This window comes from Trichosurus vulpecula, chromosome 4, assembly GCF_011100635.1.
Source record: "Trichosurus vulpecula isolate mTriVul1 chromosome 4, mTriVul1.pri, whole genome shotgun sequence".
Classification (NCBI taxonomy): Eukaryota; Metazoa; Chordata; class Mammalia; order Diprotodontia; family Phalangeridae; genus Trichosurus; species Trichosurus vulpecula.
Window position 1 is genome coordinate 210,399,763 of NC_050576.1, and position 18,665 is coordinate 210,418,427.

The 18,665-nt window shown below is 35.0% G+C and overlaps 1 protein-coding gene across 2 annotated transcripts in view; it reads right to left on the reverse strand.

Annotated features, from left to right (window-relative positions):
* Nucleotides 1-18,665, reverse strand: part of CEP112 (centrosomal protein 112) — a 495,213-nt gene that overhangs the window by 296,288 nt on the left and 180,260 nt on the right. For both annotated transcript variants that reach the window (XM_036753261.1, XM_036753260.1), the window contains exon 19: nucleotides 4,820-4,927. In XM_036753261.1, coding sequence (XP_036609156.1) covers nucleotides 4,820-4,927 — 108 coding nt within the window. The remainder of the gene's footprint in view (nucleotides 1-4,819; nucleotides 4,928-18,665) is intronic.

Genomic DNA, 18,665 nt, shown 5'->3' on the forward strand with positions numbered 1-18,665 from the left:
TATTTTATTGAAACTCCATCTTTTGCCTTGGAACATGATACTCAGTTTTGCTGGGTAGGTGATTCTAGGTTTTAATCCTAGCTCCATTGACCTCCGGAATATCCCATTCCAAGCCCTTCGATCTCTTAATGTAGAAGCTGCCAGATCTTGGGTTATTCTGATTGGGTTTCCACAATACTCAAATTGTTTCTTTCTGGATGCTTGCAGTATTTTCTCCTTGATCTGGGAGCTCTGGAATTTGGCAACAATATTCCTAGGAGATTTCTTTTGGGGATCTATTTGAGGAGGCGATCGATGGATTCTTTCAATTTCTATTTTGCCCTGTGGCTCTAGGATATCAGGGCAGTTCTCCTTGATAATTTCCTGAAAGATGGTATCTAGGCTCTTTTTTTGATCATGGCTTTCAGGTAGTCCAATAATTTTTAAATTATCTCTCCTGGATCTATTTTCCAGGTCAGTGGTTTTTTCAAGGAGATATTTCACATTGTCTTCCATTTTTTCATTCCTCTGGTTCTGTTTTGTAATATCCTGATTTCTCATAAAGTCACTAGCTTCCACTTGCTCCAATCTAATTTTTAAAGTAGTATTTTCTTCAGTGGTCTTTTGGACCTCCTTTTCCATTTGGCTAATTCTGCCTTTCAAGGCATTCTTCTCCTCATTGGCTTTTTGGAGCTCTTTTGCCATTTGAGTTAGTCTGTTTTTTAAGGTGTTGTTTTCTTCAGTGTATTTTTCAGTATTTTTTTGGGTCTCCTTTAGCAAGTCATTGACTTGTTTTTCATGGTTTTCTTGCATCCTTCTCATTTCTCTTCCCAATTTTTCCTCTACTTCTCTAACTTGCTTTTCCAAATCCTTTTTGAGTTCTTCTATGGCCTGGGGCCAGTTCATGTTTTTCTTGGAGGCTTTGGTTGTAGGCTCTATGACTTTGTTGTCTTCTTTAGGCTGTATGTTTTGGTCTTCTTTGTCACCAAAGAAAGAATCCAAAGTCTGAGACTGAATCTGGGCGCATTTTCGCTGCCTGGCCATATTCCCAACCAACTAACTTGACCCTTGAGTTTTTCAGTGGGGTATGACTGCTTGTAGACTAACGAGTTCTATGTTCTACGTTTGGGGGGGAGGTGCCAGCTCTGTCAGAGCCGCACTCCTCCTTCCCCAAGGACCCCCAGTCCAGACTGGGCTTAGATCTTCAGCAGGCTGTTGCACTCCTGCTCTGATCCGCCACTTAATTCCTCCCACCAGGTGGGCCTGGAGCCGGAAGTAACAACAGCTGTAGCTGCCCCACCTCCGCTGCCCCCGGGGCTGGAAGCCGAACCGCGAACTCCTTCCACTCCCGCAGCTTTTCCCACTAACCTTCTCTGCAGTCTTTGGTGTTTGTGGGTCGAGGGGCCTGGTAACTGCCGCAGCTCACATATTCAGGGCGCTAGGGCCCCCTCCGCCCGGCTTCTGGTCTGGATCGTCCACGCCGCTCAGGCTGGGCTCTGCTCCACTCCATTCCCAGCTCCCAGCTCCGTGTGGAATAGACCTCACCCAGAGATCATCCAGGCTGTCCTGGGCTGGAGCCCTGCTTCCCTGTGCTGTTCTGTGGGTTCTGCCGTTCTAGAATTGGTTCAGAGCCATTTTTATAGGTTTTTGGAGGGACTCAGTACGGAGCTCACTCTAGTCCGTGCTTACCAGCCGCCATCTTGGCTCCGCCCCCCCCCCAATTCTACTTTTTAAAGAGTTTTTTTCTTCAGTGTACTTTTTTTCCATTTGGCCAATTGAATTTTTTAAGGACTTATTTTCTTCAGTGTACTTTTTTTCCATTTGGCCAATACTATTTTTTAAAGACTTGTTTTCTTCAACTTTTGTCCTTCCTTTTCTAAGCTACATACCTCTCATTTCTTTGGCCAATTTTTCTTCTACCTCTCTTATTTGACTTTTAAAATCCTTCTTGAGCTCTTCTAAGAAGGCTTTATGGCTTTGAGACCAGTTCATATTCCCCTTTGAGGTTTCAGGTGTAGGTATATTGACAATTGTCCTCTTCTGAATTTATGCCTTGATCTTCCCTGTCCCCATAACAAGAATCCATGGTCATTGCCCGTTTCTGATTTTTGCTCAGGGTTTGCCTATTTTCTAGCTTTTAAAGTTGAGCTCTCCTACTGGAGTGCAGGGGGCACTTAGCCAGGTTTCTTATGCTGGCAGCCTGGGACCTGGTCACTGGTTTTGTGTGCTAGGGTCTCAAATACTGGCAGCCGGAGGCCCTAGGGGTCTGGCAGTTTACCTGGTGCTCAGCTGGGGTCAGTCGAACTGGAATTCTCAGGGTGGCAGTGGGGAATCTGGCCCCTGGGGGACACCTGCTCACCCAGGCTCTGCACTCAAATGTGTGGCTGCTGAAGGATGTCTGCCAGCATGGAGCCGTGCCTCCTGGAGATGTGCTTCCTGGAATTGTGCTGAAGCACCAGAAGATTTGGCTTTTGGAGAACACTGGCACACATGGTAGTTTTCAGAGATGATGTCTACTTATTCCCCTGCCAATGCTGAGACACTTGGGGAGTCTTGGTGTTGGCTCTTGCCTACTCCACCACTCTGTGGCTCAGGATTTTCCTCTGGTTTGCTGAGGTGGGGCTTGCTGCTGGCTTGCTGGGATGCCTCCCATCCTCTAATGTTCTCCCTCTCCCAGAGTAAGAGGGGCCTTACCCATTAATCCCCAAAGGTTCCTTAGCTACAAGACTGTTGCACTGGCTCACCTGGTGCAGGGTTTTTTCAGGGGCAATATTTTCTGGTCTTTCAGAGGTCAAGGAGGGAGAGTGAGAGAGACTTACTTCTTACTCTGCCATCTTGGCTCCCAGAAGTGGAGAAATTTATACCCTATTTCCTTTAGTGTTATACTCAGCTTCCACTGATTTAAATACCATGTCTTTGCAGATACCTATATATTCAATCCTTATCTCTTTCAAACTCTAGTCCTACATTTTCAACTATATGAATGATATCTCCAGAGGGATGTCTCCTAGGCACCTAAAACTCAACATGTCCAAAACACAACTCATAATATTCTTCCTTAATTCTATCCTTCCTCCTAACTTTTCTATTGTTGTCAAGGGAAACACCATTCTTCTAGCCATCCCAGGTTCATATTCTCACATACCTCACTTTTCCCAAGAGCTAATTAGTTACCAAATTTTGCTAACTCTACCTGCTATCTACTTTTTCAACATATGTTATACACATCTCTATACTTATACCCCAACTATCTAAGTAAAGTTCCATATTAACTCTCACCTGGACTATTTTAAGAGTCTCCTAACTGATCTTCCTATATCCTGTCTCTCTCTTCTCTTCAAAATTAACATCATAAATGCAGAAATTTGAACATATCACTTCCATACTCAAGAAGCGTCAGTGGTTTCCCAATTGCTTTTTGGGTAAAATGGACACTCCCCTGTTTGACATTTAAAGACCCGCACAATGTTTCCTGACAACCTTTCCAGGCTTATTATAACTTCTACATCATGGACTCTATGCTCCATGCATGCTGGCATACTCGCTATTTCCTACACATAACATTCCATATCTTATTTCTGTACCTTTACAGAGACTGTCCCCCATGCCTGGAATGCTTTAACACCTCATCTCTGCTCTTGCCTTCTATAGCGCCCTTTAAGGCTGAATTCAAACGCCACCTCCCTTAGAGATCTTTCACGATTTCTCCTGTTTTTAGTGCCACCTCTTCTATCATTGAATGTTTAGTTTGTAATTATTCTGCATTTATTTATCTATGAACATTTATTCCTCCCCCACAGTAGAAAGTAAACTCTTTGAATAGACTGTCTCATTTTTGTATAAGTATCCCTAGAATCATGCCTAGCACATAGTGGGCACTTAATAAATACCTGTTGATTAATTGAGAAGTCGTCAAAGAGGTATGCCCATCCCACCTACTCTCTCCCTCTTATTATGTGCCTATGACATGCCAAGCATTACTGATTTCTAATGAAAACATTATATACAACATAAAAACAAGAATATATGTGCTATGTTCAAATCATCCAATTAGATAACAATAACAAAATATGGATGAGAGATTCGTTAAAAATTTATCATTCGATATTGTGAATTATTCAATAGATGAACTGTACAAAATGTCCCACCGTAAAAGCTGAATATTGCATGAGAAAATCTACTCACTCAAACTAAAATTAATACCATCAAACATGAAGGTGAAAAAAACTTGAAATTTGGCCAAATAACAAATGAAGAGACTAAATCCTAGAAATTTTTTGATCACTGGATTCATTTCTGCCAACAAAATAAAAGAATAGTACTTCTGAATGAATTATAATTTAAGAATAAAAAACAGGGGAGAGTCATTTTTAAGTTGGTGTCTTTTTAGTATGTTTTGTGTGATAGAAAATTCAAGGAGAATAAAGAAATTATGGTAACACTTCCAGACAAAGATTACACTAAAGTCACAGAAATTATCAGTGCCTTCATAAAACTTTCTTGTAATCTAGGCAGCTGAAGTAATGCCTTTTTTTTTTCAATTTCCAAGGAACATGTAATATACATTGAATAAAGGAGATGGAAGGAAATTTTGTTATTTATACTAAGAAAATCCAGACAAAAAAAGGAATCAATGTAGAGATATACAATAAATATGTAAAATCTTATCATAATGAACTTCATCAGGACAGTTCTTTTGTTGACTAGAATGTTATTATATCAGATTATTATTTGAAGTAAATAGGGCAGCACATAGCTAAAGCATGGGAGTATTTTGATTTTTCGGATGTAATGCAATGTCATAAAAAAACATACAACATTCCTAAAATAGAAGACCAACCTGCTGCTCATATCTTTTCTTGACATCTTCTAATTGCCATAAAAACTCTTTAGATTGTTTTTCACGAAGAGATTTGGATCTAGTTAGATCTGCCTCCACTTTTTCCATCTAGAAGTTAAAAAGAAAATGTTACATTTAAAAAACCAAAACATTTGCCAATGTAACAAAATTATTTGAAAATACAATGCCCATTATTAAGACATGCGAAAGAATAAAGTAACTATTAATTTACTCATACTATAGACACACACATTCTGCGATTTCTAAGCATATGTACAATATAAAAAAAAACACATACATATCATCTTTCTTCCCTTCTTGTATCCTAATTCTCATATATCCCCACAGTCAACCTTTAACATTAATGGCCTACCTTTTCTTCCTAAGAATGAAACATCTGAAATCTTTTGTCAGAGCAAGAGGATAAAGCTAATCAACAGTGTTTTTTGATCACTTATAACTTAAAGAGCACTCTATATACTAAAGGTTACAAGTTCTCTACAACTATCAACAGCACTACAATCCTTCCGCACCTAGAAATTTTATCCGCATCACTGTTAAAGGATTTGAAAAGGAAAAAGCAATAACCTCAATGTGCTGAATTCTCAAGGAACTGCTATTTAAAATATTAAAATATTAGTATTTGTTCTATGCTATATCTGACCTCATTAATTATGTGCTACAATATATGATAAACAATGCAATGATTTCAGTACCTCACTTCTCAGGAAAAAATTTAGGGAGTATATGGTGCCCTGTCTTTATGTCCCATTTACTGCCACTAAAATCCATCAAGTACTATATAGAACTTAAATTTTGGCTCCAATTACTGATTCTAAGAGTATCAAAGATCTTTAACTACTACCAAATTCTTAGATATTGAGAGCAGTGAATCACAAAAGTTCATGAATCTCACTGATGTCAACAATAGACAAATAAAGAACAGAATCAGTTGAGGAATTTTTAGATGAAATACAATTTAATCTATTTGAGATTTTAAATTTGAGGCACAGACCTGAAATGAAAATCAGTAGATACTGGAGTGTGGATTTTTTTTCAATATGCAAATACATCTGTGATATTATTGATTGGGATGTTCCTTTCAACAAAGCAGATTTTGTGTCTGCCCATGTTGTGTAACTCTTGTCCATAAGTTTACCACAAGAGCTCTCCTCTAAGTTTGCCACAGGGGATCCCACTGTTAAAGGAGTTGAGAATCCAAGGTCACCATTCAAATACAAATAAAGCTCAGAATAGGACTTTGGTAAAAGATTTTTAGATAGTTCAGATGAGGGTTTCTTAGCCTGGGATATGTGACATTGTTGCTTTTTTAAAAAATATTTTGATAACTATATTTTTTTGTTTCCTTTGTAATCCTATGCATTGATTTTGTGCATTAAAAAAATATTCTGAGACAAGGTTCATAGGTTTCACAACACTGCCAAAAGTATCCAAGATACAAAAGAGGTTAAGAAGCACTGGTATAGACACTACTGAAAAAACTAATTGTATGAACACTTATGCATTGTACATTGACTATAAATGCAATGAAATTCTATGAATTCACCTGACAAGACTATTACATTTTTTAAAATTCACAATTTTGCTGTTATTTGTATTTGCGAATGTGTTAAATAGGGTAAGCTATAAGCTACCCTGTCTTACAACTCCTCAAATTTCCACCACTTGTTATACAGTAATGCTTGACAAATATTTGTTTATAAAGGTAAATCACCTCTCTTGATGCTCAAACTACAACCAGAAATACACTTTGTACTTATTTCAGTTTTTTTTGGCATACTGAAATATTTATTAAGTGGGTAGCCAAATAAAAATTTCCTAAATGTGCCATATGGCCACAACTCATTTCTATATTGATGACTGCTGGTTTTTACAGTTCGACACCTAGATTCTTATAACAATCTCCAGGCTTTCTCACCTTAAACATGCCTTATATATTATTCTAATAAGTTTCATTTTATTATATAAATTATTCCCTGCCTTAAAAATATTCAGTAGCTCCTAGAAGATAGGATAAAATTCAAATTTCTCAAGCTGATGATCAAAGCTCTTGATAAACTGTCCCCAACATAAACTTCACAATTTTTTTTTATTATCTCAACATCTCATGAAACAACAATAAAAATGATCATTTTCCAAATTTAGGTCTTTGTTCAAGTTGATTCCTCCACCCAAAAAACTCATGCTTCTCCTTTCGTATACTCTTATGACATTGGTTTTCCTTATTGCTATATAATGTCACACAACAAACATTTCACTATTGCTTAGCCATTTGGTAGCTTAACATTCGGATGTGACTTGAATATTTCCTCAAATATACTGTAAGTTCTTACAGGGTAATTTTTTTGCATCTTCTTAGAACTCAATAAGTGATTTATACAAAGTAGGAATTCAATAAATATTTATTGAATTAATAAGTAAATAAATGAATGACTAAACAGAAGAATCTGTTTCATTCTATAATTTTAAATCCAGATCTTCATATGTGAAATTTCTTTGATCTGCCTTTTAATTGACCAAAGTATGAAAAGAGTCTGAAATTATAAATTCTTTCATACATAAAATGAGGAAATATCCATTTTAAATACTCAAAGTAATTCTTATGATAAGGTTATTCTCTTTATTCAAAATAAGTAATTCAAGCATTCATTAAAATATATATATATATATACATGTATATACACATATAATCAGAAGACTAATATCTATAAGGTAAGGAAAGGTAAAAGTAAGTTGTAAATGATATTATAAAGAAATAAATTATACAAATTAATTTAAAAGCTAATTATACTGACAAAAAAAGCCAGCCCCCACTCCATTCTTATTCTCTAATTCAACAAAATTCAGAAAATAATTCTGAAATGGTTAAAGCTTATGGAAAAGTGTATGATACTCTGTTGCCATAGATACCAAAGACTCTAGGTCATGAAGTCAGTAGATCATTCCATATTCCATTTAACTTCAAGTAAAAAGAACATTTCTCTCAATATTATGCTACCTTGTATTCAACAAAAAATAAAAACAAAGTTAAAACACCAATTAACAAAAAGGTTAAGTACTTCTGTATACCAGTACATTTAGGTTTTTAAAAAAATAATAAGAGAAGAGGGGGATATTGTGTATTATTTTTATATAGTTATGATAAACTTTTTTTAGTGTGGATGATTAAAATAAACTCTTTTTCACTGCTAAAGCTATCACTAAATACTAATTTAATATTGTAGAGCTTTATGAATTTGGCACAATGAAATCTAAGAATAAAAAGATTTAGAGAAACTTGTTTTCAATAAGCAATTCTCTTTCTTTTATATATATAAAATGAAGTTTTTTGAATTATTCTGGTATAATACCAAAGAATTAGTAAGGTTCATCATGACAACAACGATGATAATAATTGTGGTAACCAGTAAGCATTATTATCAATATTTAAAGTCATAATTATTTCAATAACTAATGATATTGTTGCATTTAATTATCGCATTCTTATAAAATAGAATTGGAAAATAACATTATACTGAGGGACTTCACAGAGATGGCAGACTGAGAGTTGTGTCTATAGCTGTGAATTCTTTTATCATCTCAAAACAGTAAGAAATGCATCAAGTAAAGAAAAATGACTTTTTAAATGTAGCAAGAAAAGAAAATGAAACTGAGGAGATAAAGATAAAAACCAGAAGAGATAAAGAAAAAATGAACAATCAAAAAGAGAGTACCTTCAAGAACAAAAAAACTATAGGGTAAAGGATAATGAGGAGAAATTCTGAAAGAATTAGTACAATAGCAAAAGCTACCTGCCCAAAAACCACAATCACGGAAAAAGAAAAGAACCAAGTTCAAGAACTTCATCAATGGTTTAGATAATAATTTTTTTTAAATTATGAATACAGAAAGATAGAATTTAAAGCTTTTTTTTAAAATATGAAAATAAAGAGAGAGACAGTAGAAAATCTTAATAAAGCAGTGTAATCTCCAGAAAAGACTGGTAGAGCAAACAAAAAAAAATACAATGAATATTTACAAAAATATATGAAATGGAAAGATTAATAGATCAGAAATATAAAATTTAAACAAACTTCTTCATAAAAAATTTTTAAAGGTCAAGGGATAAGTAAAATTCCAATGGGGAAAAAAATAAAGATCAAGATGGACTTACAGCTGAGTTCTAAGAAGCATTTAAAGAAAAATTAACATCAGTATTACATAATACATTTGCAAAACCAGAGCAATAAACTTCTTACAAAACTTTTTGTATGAGAGAAGCATGATAGAGATATACAAATCAGGGAAAGATAAAGCAAACTATGGATCAATATATCTAATGAATACTAATATAAGCCAGTAAATAAAAATTAGCAAATAGGGAACAGCAAAATATTTGAAAGACAGTTCACTATGATAAAAATGTAATTATCGTAGGAATACAGAACTGATTTAACATTAAGAAAACTACTAACATCATAAATCACATTAATAATAATTAAAATTATACGGTTAAGTGTTGCAGAAAAGGATTTAGAAAAGTTACAGCATATATTCATGATTTTTAAAAGATTAAAAGGAATAGAAATATTGGAGCACTTTCTAATAAGATCAAGAATTAAGTCATTGCCATCATTATTATTGAATATAATTCTAGAAATCCTATTATAATAAAACAAAGATAAAGAAATTGAATGATTAAGAATATGCAGAGAGGGGCAGAGACAAGATGGCCAGCTGGTAAGCAGGGACTTGCCTAGGGCTCTCCCCCAGGACCCTCCAAACACCGATAAAAAATGGCTCTGAACAAATTCTAGAACTGCAGAACTGACAAAATAGCAGAGAGAAGCAGGGCTCAAGCCTAGGACAGCCTGGATGATTGCTTGGTAAGGTATATCACACCGTGCTGGGAGTGGAGTGGAGCAAAGCCCAGTGTGAGCTGTGCCCGGACCAACCAGACCAGGAGCCAGGAAGGACAGGCCCTAGCACCCTAAATCAGTGAGCTGTGGCAGTTACCAGACTTGCCAACACACAAACACCAAAGACAACAGAGAAAGGTAGTGGGAAAAACTGCAGGGACAGAGTGAAAGGAGTTCACGGTTCGGCCACCACCCCAGGGGCAGCGGAGGAGGTGCAGCTACAGAACTATAGCTGCAGTTGCTTCTGGCCCCAGGCCCACCTGGTGGGAGGAGTTAAGTGGCTGATCAGAGCAGGAGTGCAGAGCCTGCTTAGATCTGAGTCCAGTCCACATTGACAGTTCTTGGGGAAGGAGGAGTGCTGGTGTGGCAGAGCTTGATGTGTAGAAATAGCTCTGAAAACAACAGCACAGCCCCTCAAGTGCTGGGACAAAGTACTTTCTCCTCTACAAGCAGTCATACCCTGATGAAAAACTCAAGGGTCAAGTAGTTGGCTGGGAACATGGCCAGGCAGTGAAAACAGACTCAGATTCAGACTCAGACTTTGGAATCTTTCTTTGGTAACAAAGAAGAGCAAAATGTACAGACAGAAGAAGTCAACAAACTCAAAGAAAGCCTCCAAGAAAAACATGAACTAGTCTCAGGCCATGGAAGAGCTCAAAAAGGATTTGGAAAAGCAAGTTAGAGAAGCAGAGGAAAAATTGGGAAGAGAAATGAGAGTGATGTGAGAAAACCATGAAAAACAGGTCAAGGACTGGCTAAAGGAGACCCCAAAAAATACTGAAGAAAATAACACCTTGCCATAATCTATCTTGCCATACAAGAAAGTAAGGGAAAAGGGGATGGGGGGGAGTGGGGTGACAGAAGGGAGGGCTGACTGGGGAATGGGGCAATCAGAATATATGCCATCTTGGAGTGGGTGGGGGAGGGTAGAAATGGGGAGAAAATTTGTAATTCAAACTCTTGTGAAAATCAATGCTGAAAACTAAAATAACACCTTAAAAAATAGACTAACTCACATGGCAAAATAGCCCCAAAAAGCCAATGAGGAGGAGAATGCCTTGAAAGGCAGAATTAACCAAATGGAAAAGGAGGTCCAAAAGACCACTGAAGAAAATACTACCTTCAAAATTAGATTGGAGCAAGTGGAAGCTAGTGACTTGATGAGAAATCGAGATATTATAAAACAGAAGCAAAGGAATGAAAAAGTGGAAGACAATGTGAAATATCTCATTGGAAAAACCACTGACCTGGAAAATAGATCCAGGAGAGATAATTTAAAAATTATTGGACTACCTGAAGGCCATGATGAAACAAAGAGCTTAGATATCATCTTTCAAGAAATTATCAAGGAAAACTGCCCTGATATTCTAGATCCAGAAGGTAAAATAGAAATTGGAAGATCCCACCAATCACCTCCTGAAAAAGATTCCAAAAGGAAAACTCCTAGGAATATTGTCACCAAATTCCAGAGCTCCCATATCAAGAAGAAAATACTGCAAGCAGCCAGAAAGAAACAATTTGAGTATTGTGGAAACACAATCAGGATAACACAAGATCTAGCAGCTTCTACACTAAGGGATCAAAGGGCTTGGAATATGATATTTCAGAGGTAAGTGGAGCTAGGACTAAAACCAAGAATCACCTACCCAGCAAAACTGAGTATCATGCTCCAAGGCAAAATATGGATTTTCAATAAAATAGAGGACTTTCAAGCTTTCTCAGTGAAAAGACCAGTGTTGAACAGAAAATTTGACTTTCAAACAGAAGAATCAAGAGAAGCATGAAAAGGTAAACAAGAAAGAGAAATCACAAGGGACTTACTAAAGTTGAACTGTTTTGTTTACATTCCTACATGGAAAGATGATGTGTATAATCCATGAGACCTCAGTATTAGGGTAGCTGAAGGGAATATGTATATAGACAGAGGGCACAGGGTGAGTTAAATATGAAGGGATGATATCTAAAAAAATAAAATCAAATAAAAGGATGAGAAAGGAATACACTGAGAGAGGGAGAAAGGGAGACATAGAATGGGGTAATTATCTTGCATAAAAGTGGCAAGAAAAAGCAGTTCTGTTGCAAGGGAAGAGGGGACAGGTGAGGGGGAATGAGTGAATCTTGCTCTCATCAGATTTGACCTGAGGAGGGAATAACGTACACACTCAATTGGGTATCTTGCCCCACAGGAAAGAAGGAGGAAGGAGATAAAAAAGGGGGGACAACAGAAGAGAGGGCAGATAGGGGGAGGAGGTAAACAAAAACAAACACTTTTGAAAAGGGACAGGGTCAAGGGAGAAAATTGAACAAAGGGGGATAGGATAGGAAGGAGCAAAATATAGTTAGTCTTTCACAACATGAGTATTGTGGAAGGGTTTTACATAATGATACACATGTGGCCTATGTTGAATTGCTTGGCTTCTTAGGGAGGGTGGGTGGGGAGGGAAGAGGGGAGAGAATTTGGAACTCAAAGTTAAGATATACAGGTAATGGGGCGTAGAAATCTATCTTGCCATACAAGAAAGTAAGGGAAAAGGGGATGGGGGGGAGTGGGGTGACAGAAGGGAGGGCTGACTGGGGAATGGGGCAATCAGAATATATGCCATCTTGGAGTGGGTGGGGGAGGGTAGAAATGGGGAGAAAATTTGTAATTCAAACTCTTGTGAAAATCAATGCTGAAAACTAAAAATATTAAATAAATAAATATGTAAATGAATAAATAAATAAATAAATGTGTGTTTTTTAAGAAGAACATGCAGAGAAAAGTTGTCAATATTTGCATATGAGAATTTTGAAAATTCTAGAGATTTAACAAAAATTAACTGCAATAATAACTTCAATAAAGTTGCAAAGAACAAAGTAATCATTACTAAATATTATCGATGATTATTGTTTTGTAGTATAGTTTAAGTAATTAACTCCTACCTTTCAGATTAGGTAAATAAATCTCAGAAGCCATAGAACATGATGTTTGACAATTCCAAGGACAACAAATACTGGGATGAAAACACTCTAACCAATAACAACAACAAGAACAACGAAGTACTGGAAAATTAAAAAGTGAACCAGTAGTAATGAAGTTTGCAACAACATGTTATACCATAAAACACAATAATACGGCCTAATGGCCATATGTGGCCTAAATACAGAATATTTTGTTTAAAATGTAGAGAACATGAAAAAGAAATAACATTCCAAACCAAAACTGGAGTGCACAGGGACAGGGGCAGGAGAGGGGGAGCAGGAGAAGGGTGATGATTTAACTAAACAACAGAAAGAAGAGAGCATAAAATGAAGTTAATTTTGAAAAGCTTTTGCACAAGCCAAGCCAGTTAGAAACAGAACTAAAGCATTTAATAAAGGAAAAAAAAACTTTTATAACAAACATCTCTGATAAAGATCTGATATCTAAAACATATAGGGAACTAATAGAAAAAATAAAAGAACAAAAGACATTTCCCAAAAGATTAATGTTCAAGGAATATATTTAAGTATTGTTAAAATGAAGAAATATAAGCTAATGGCAATTTTTTTAAAAACTGAGGTTCTACTACATACTTGCCAGACTGGCGATGATAACAAAAGATGAAATGGTAAAGGTTGGTGGCACAGTGGGAGGGTAGATACACTAATACACTGTTGATTGAACTATCAATTCATCCAAACTTTCCAGAAATTAATTTGGAAACACATGCAAAAAGTCACTAAATTGGAATGTCCTTTTGTTCATGAATAGCACAAGACATATAGCCATGAAAGAGATAAAAAACACAGGAACAAAACCCAATGTAACAAAAATATTTGTGGCAACACATATGGTTATGGCAAAGAATTCGAGGCAATAGTAGCTAACCATCAAGGGGAGAACAGTTGTATGAACTATGATAGATAAATGTAATAGGATATTACTCTGACATAAGAAATGATAAGTATATTTCTAAAACACAGAACAGATTCATCAAATAAAAAGAAATATAGACCAACATCATAATAATTAATGATAAAATAAAAATTTCAAAAATGTTAAATAAAATTCTAGTTTAAAAAAAAGACCACAATAATTTATCGAAAAAAAAAAACCCCAAATCCAACCATTCATTATGACCAAGGCAAATTTATAGTAGGGATGCAAAGATGGTTCATAATTAGAAAAACAATTAAAATAATTAATCATATAAAAAAAGACATTCAAAACCACATGATTATTTCAAGATGATGCAGGAAAAAACCTCCCAGAAAGCATGATATTTATTTATGATAAAAAAATCTTACAAATAATATCATAGTTTTGGAGAAACTTCAGAAGACTTGTAGGAACTGATGGAAAATAAAATTAAAATTACCAGAAGAACAATTTACAATACAAAAAAAAGAAACCTTTTAAGACTACAGAATTCTGATCAATAATTCATCATGACTTCAAGGGATTAATGATGAAGTTGCCTTCTCCCTACCAGCAAAGAAGTGATGGATGGGAGATGCAAAAAGAGATGTGCATTTTCCCGAAATGTGCAAGTTGTTGTTGTTGTTCGACTGCTCTTACTTTTTAAAGAGAGGATTTCAATCTGTATATTGGGGAGGAGTTGGTAGATAGTGATAGAGATTCACGTAAAAGAAATAAAAATAAATAAATATTAAGGAATTCACAGAGGAAAACAATTCAGAAGGGAAAATGAACTGGGCAATTTTGGACTATGTGAAATTTAATATACACTATTAAGTAATCAAATGTAACAGAAGTTAGGAATTTCATTACACATATAATGCTCCATTTTGTTATTAATGAATAGAATAAAGTGTTCATTTTTTAAATAATTACAAACCCCACAAAAATGCAGAATTGGATCAAACAATACATCATTATGTCTAGGCTGTCTGATGTTGTCAATGTAGAAACAAACAAAATATATTCAATGAAGGAAGGAAACATGCATTTATTAATCCCCTACTATATGCCAGGCACTGTGCTAATTGCTTTACAAATATCATCTTATTTAATCCTCACAACAACACTGGGAAATAAGTGCTATTATCATCTCCATGTTACAATTGAGAAAACTAAGGAAGACAGAGGTTAAGGGACTTGCCTAAGGGCACACAGCTAAAAAGTATTTGAGGTAGGATTTGAATTCAGGTCTTCCTCATTCCAGGCCCAGCATTCTTTATCTACTGCAGCACTAAATCAAAAGACAAAAAGGTGTTGAGAAAATACCTGATGTCTCTACAAAAAAAGCAACTGGATTAAAGTCAGTAAACATATAAAACTTGAATCAAATAAGTTTAAAATTTCAGAATATATTTCAGAAAGAGCATCAATGAAGTGAATATGGTTAAAAGAATCCTATTAGAAAAAAGATCAGAAAAAGAGTGGAGGAAAGGAGGAGAGTTTTTAAACTAACAATATAAAAGTGTAAAGGGGGAGGGATAAGAAAGGAAGAATTAAATAACTAAATAAAAGAAATTGCAAATGGGGAAAATGTTGACAAATGGAGGGGGGCGGAGTTAAAGGAAAGAAACGAGCCCAAGGAAAAAGGATTATATCAAAGTAGATTAAACAAATTAATACAGGAAAAATGTACTAAATTAAAAAGGGAATCATAAAAATATTCTAAATTTTAAAAAAATACTAAAGACATGGAGCTAACCCAAAATTGTAAATGTGAATGGATTAAACAATCCAATAAAATGAAAGAGTGTGGATGATTGCAAAAGAAAACGAAACTCTCAATCTTTTTAGTGCTTATAAGAAACGCGTGTAAAAATTAAATATTCATATAAAATAAAAATGAGAGGCTGGAATGAAATTTACTAAGGATCAAGTGAACCCAAAAAAAGCAAAAGTAGCAACTGTACTATCAACAAAACTAAAAGTAAGAATTTTAATACAAATAAAAACAAACTGCATTATGGTTTAAAGAAATCATTACAATGAACCAATATTATATTAGATGCTCCAAATGTTACAGCATCTAAATTCAAAAAGGAAAGCTAAATGAATTATAAAAAGACATAAATAGCATCACAATGACAGTAGGAGATATTAGTGGTCATCCTAAGAGTGAGACAAACCTAAAAGAAAGATATTAAAAAGACCAGAAAATACAGAAGTGAACAAATTGCTAGAGAAATTAAAGCTATAAGGTCTATGGCACACCCTGAAGAGGACCACTAAAGAAAATAAATATTTCTCAGTACATTAGGATACTTTTACAAATAAACCAAAAGAAATAATACCCAAAACTAACAACAGCAGAGATACATTAAACAATACTAGGTACAATACAAGAGTTATCTTTAATAGTATGAAAAAACGTATTTATCTAAAACCAAAAGCAAGCATGCTATTTAATAAAGACATGCTAGAAGCTTTCCAAATAAATGCAGGAGTAAAGCTAGGTAGTTTTTTTTCCCCAATAATTATTTGATATACTTCTAGAAATGCTAGCAACAGCAATAAGACAAGAAAAAGAACAAAAACAAAAAGAGGCAAAGAGGAAACAAAACTATTCCTATTTGTTGATAAAATGATGGTTTACTTTAAAAAATCTCAGGAAATCAGCAAAGAAACTAATTGAGACAATAGCTTTAGCAAAGGTGCAGTCTATAAAACAGACCTTCCAAAAAAAAGCATTTCTGTATATTAATAACAAATAGAGAAGTCAATAACAGAAAGGAGCTCAGCAAAAATGCAAAGAAGACAGTATGGAGGAGGAGAGGGTGATCACTGCTGTATGCTACAGAGGTCAAAAAAAGATAAAGATTAAGAAGAAGACATTAGTTCTGGCAAGTGAGAAACAATAATGTTCTACCTCCTACCCAGTAAAATGGCAGAGGACAAAAGATGGGAATACTCAGTGTTGATGGTACTGAAGATGAAAGACAGGCACACTAATGCACTTTTGTTGGAGATGTGAATTTGCCTAACCATTTTGGAAAGCAATTTGGAATTCTGTGAAGAAAGTGCTAAAAATGTTCATATCCTTTGACCCAGAAATCTCAGTGGCATCCATAGCTATATTAGATATATACTATAAGGAGGTCAATGGCAAAAAGATGGCTTCATATATACCAATATTTTTAGAAGTAGCAAAAAACTGGAAACCTAATGGATGCCAATCAATTGGAACATGGTTAAACAAGTTATATTATATAAATGTAAATAAGTATTACTGTTCTAAAAAAACAATGAACATGATGAATATATGGAAGCATAAGAAGACATATGAACCACTGCAAAGTAAAAAAAATACAATGAATATAACAATGGAAATGGAAGCAACAACAATAACAACAAAAATACAGGACTGAATGTTATAAAAAACAGGCTTGTCCTCAAGTAATAGCTATGAAGAAGGAATGCCCCTCACTTCTTTACAAGGTGGGAGACTTGGGCATAGACCACTTTATATAAAACCGTACTTTTTTCCCACTGTATTGGTGGTTTTGCTTGCCTTCTCAAGGAGGGTGGGTGGGGAGGGAATAAGGGAGAGAATCTGGAACTCAGAGTTTTAAAAACAAATGTTAATTGTTTTTACATGCAACTTGGAAATAAGGTATACAGGCAATGGGACATAGAGATCTATCTTTTCCTACAAGAAAATAAGGGGAAAAGAGATAAGGGGGGGTGTGTAATAGAAGGGAAGACAGACTGGGGAAGGGGTAATCAGAATGCATGCCATCTATGAGTGTTGGGTAGGGGAGATATGGGGAGAAAATCTGAAACTCAAAATCTTGTGGAAATGAATGTTGAAAATTAAAAATAAATTAATTTTAAAAGAGTCGTGACTCAGCTTCATGTATAAATCATATTTTTAAATAATTGTCTTTTTTAAATTGTAAGATTCAGATTTTTCTCCTCTCTTCATGTTTTTCCTCCAAAGATGTACTACATTTTGTATAAAATCAAAAGAACTATATGAAGTATTTTTTGTTTTTAGCCTTACACATAACATAAAATGGAATCTTGAAGCGTTCTCCCTCCCTTTTTTTTTTTGTTAAGAGAATTGCCGTTAGGAAATCTAGGTTGTGAGGAAAAGTAGATCAGACCTTTTTGTTTAAAAGGTAATTTTCATATTTTTCTTCTACTTAAAGCTCCCTTTTAGCTCATTATTATTTATTTAAATAAATGTTTTCCTGTCATGTATATTTTACATTTTAACCGTTCCTCTGCCCCTTCTCAAAGAGCTACTTTCTATAACAAATAGCAAAATAAGGGAAAAGAAAAAAAACCTCCAGCAAAACCACCAATACAGTGGGAAAAAAATATGGTTTTATATAAAGTGGTCTATGCCCAAGTCTCCCACCTTGTAAAGAAGTGAGGGTCATTCCTTCTTCATAGCTATTACTTGAGGACAAGCCTGTTTTTTATAACATTCAGTCCTGTATTTTTGTTGTTATTGTTGTTGCTTCCATTTCCATTGTTATATTCATTGTATTTTTTTTTACTTTGCAGTAGTTCATATGTCTTCTTATGCTTCTGTATATTCATCATGTTCATTGTTTTTTTAGAACAGTAATACTTCTTTACATTTATATAATATAACTTGTTTAATGTCCCTTATGATTTCTCTTTCCTGTTTACCGTTTCATGCTTCTCTTGATTCTCGTATTTGAAAGTCAAATTTTCTGTTCAGCTCTGGTCTTTTCATCAAGAATGCCTGAAAGTCCACATTTCATCAAATGGCCATTTTTTTTCCTTGAAATATTATACTCAGTGATTCTTGGTTTTAATCCTAGTTCCTTTGACCTCTGGAATATCATATCCCAAGCCCTTCAATCCCTCAATGTAGAAGCTGCTACATCTTGTATTACCATGATTGTGTTTCCACAATACTTGAATTATTTCTTTCTGGATGCTTGCATTATTTTCTCCTTGACCTGGGAAGTCTGGAATTTGACTACAATATTCCTAGGAGTTTTCTTTTTGGGAT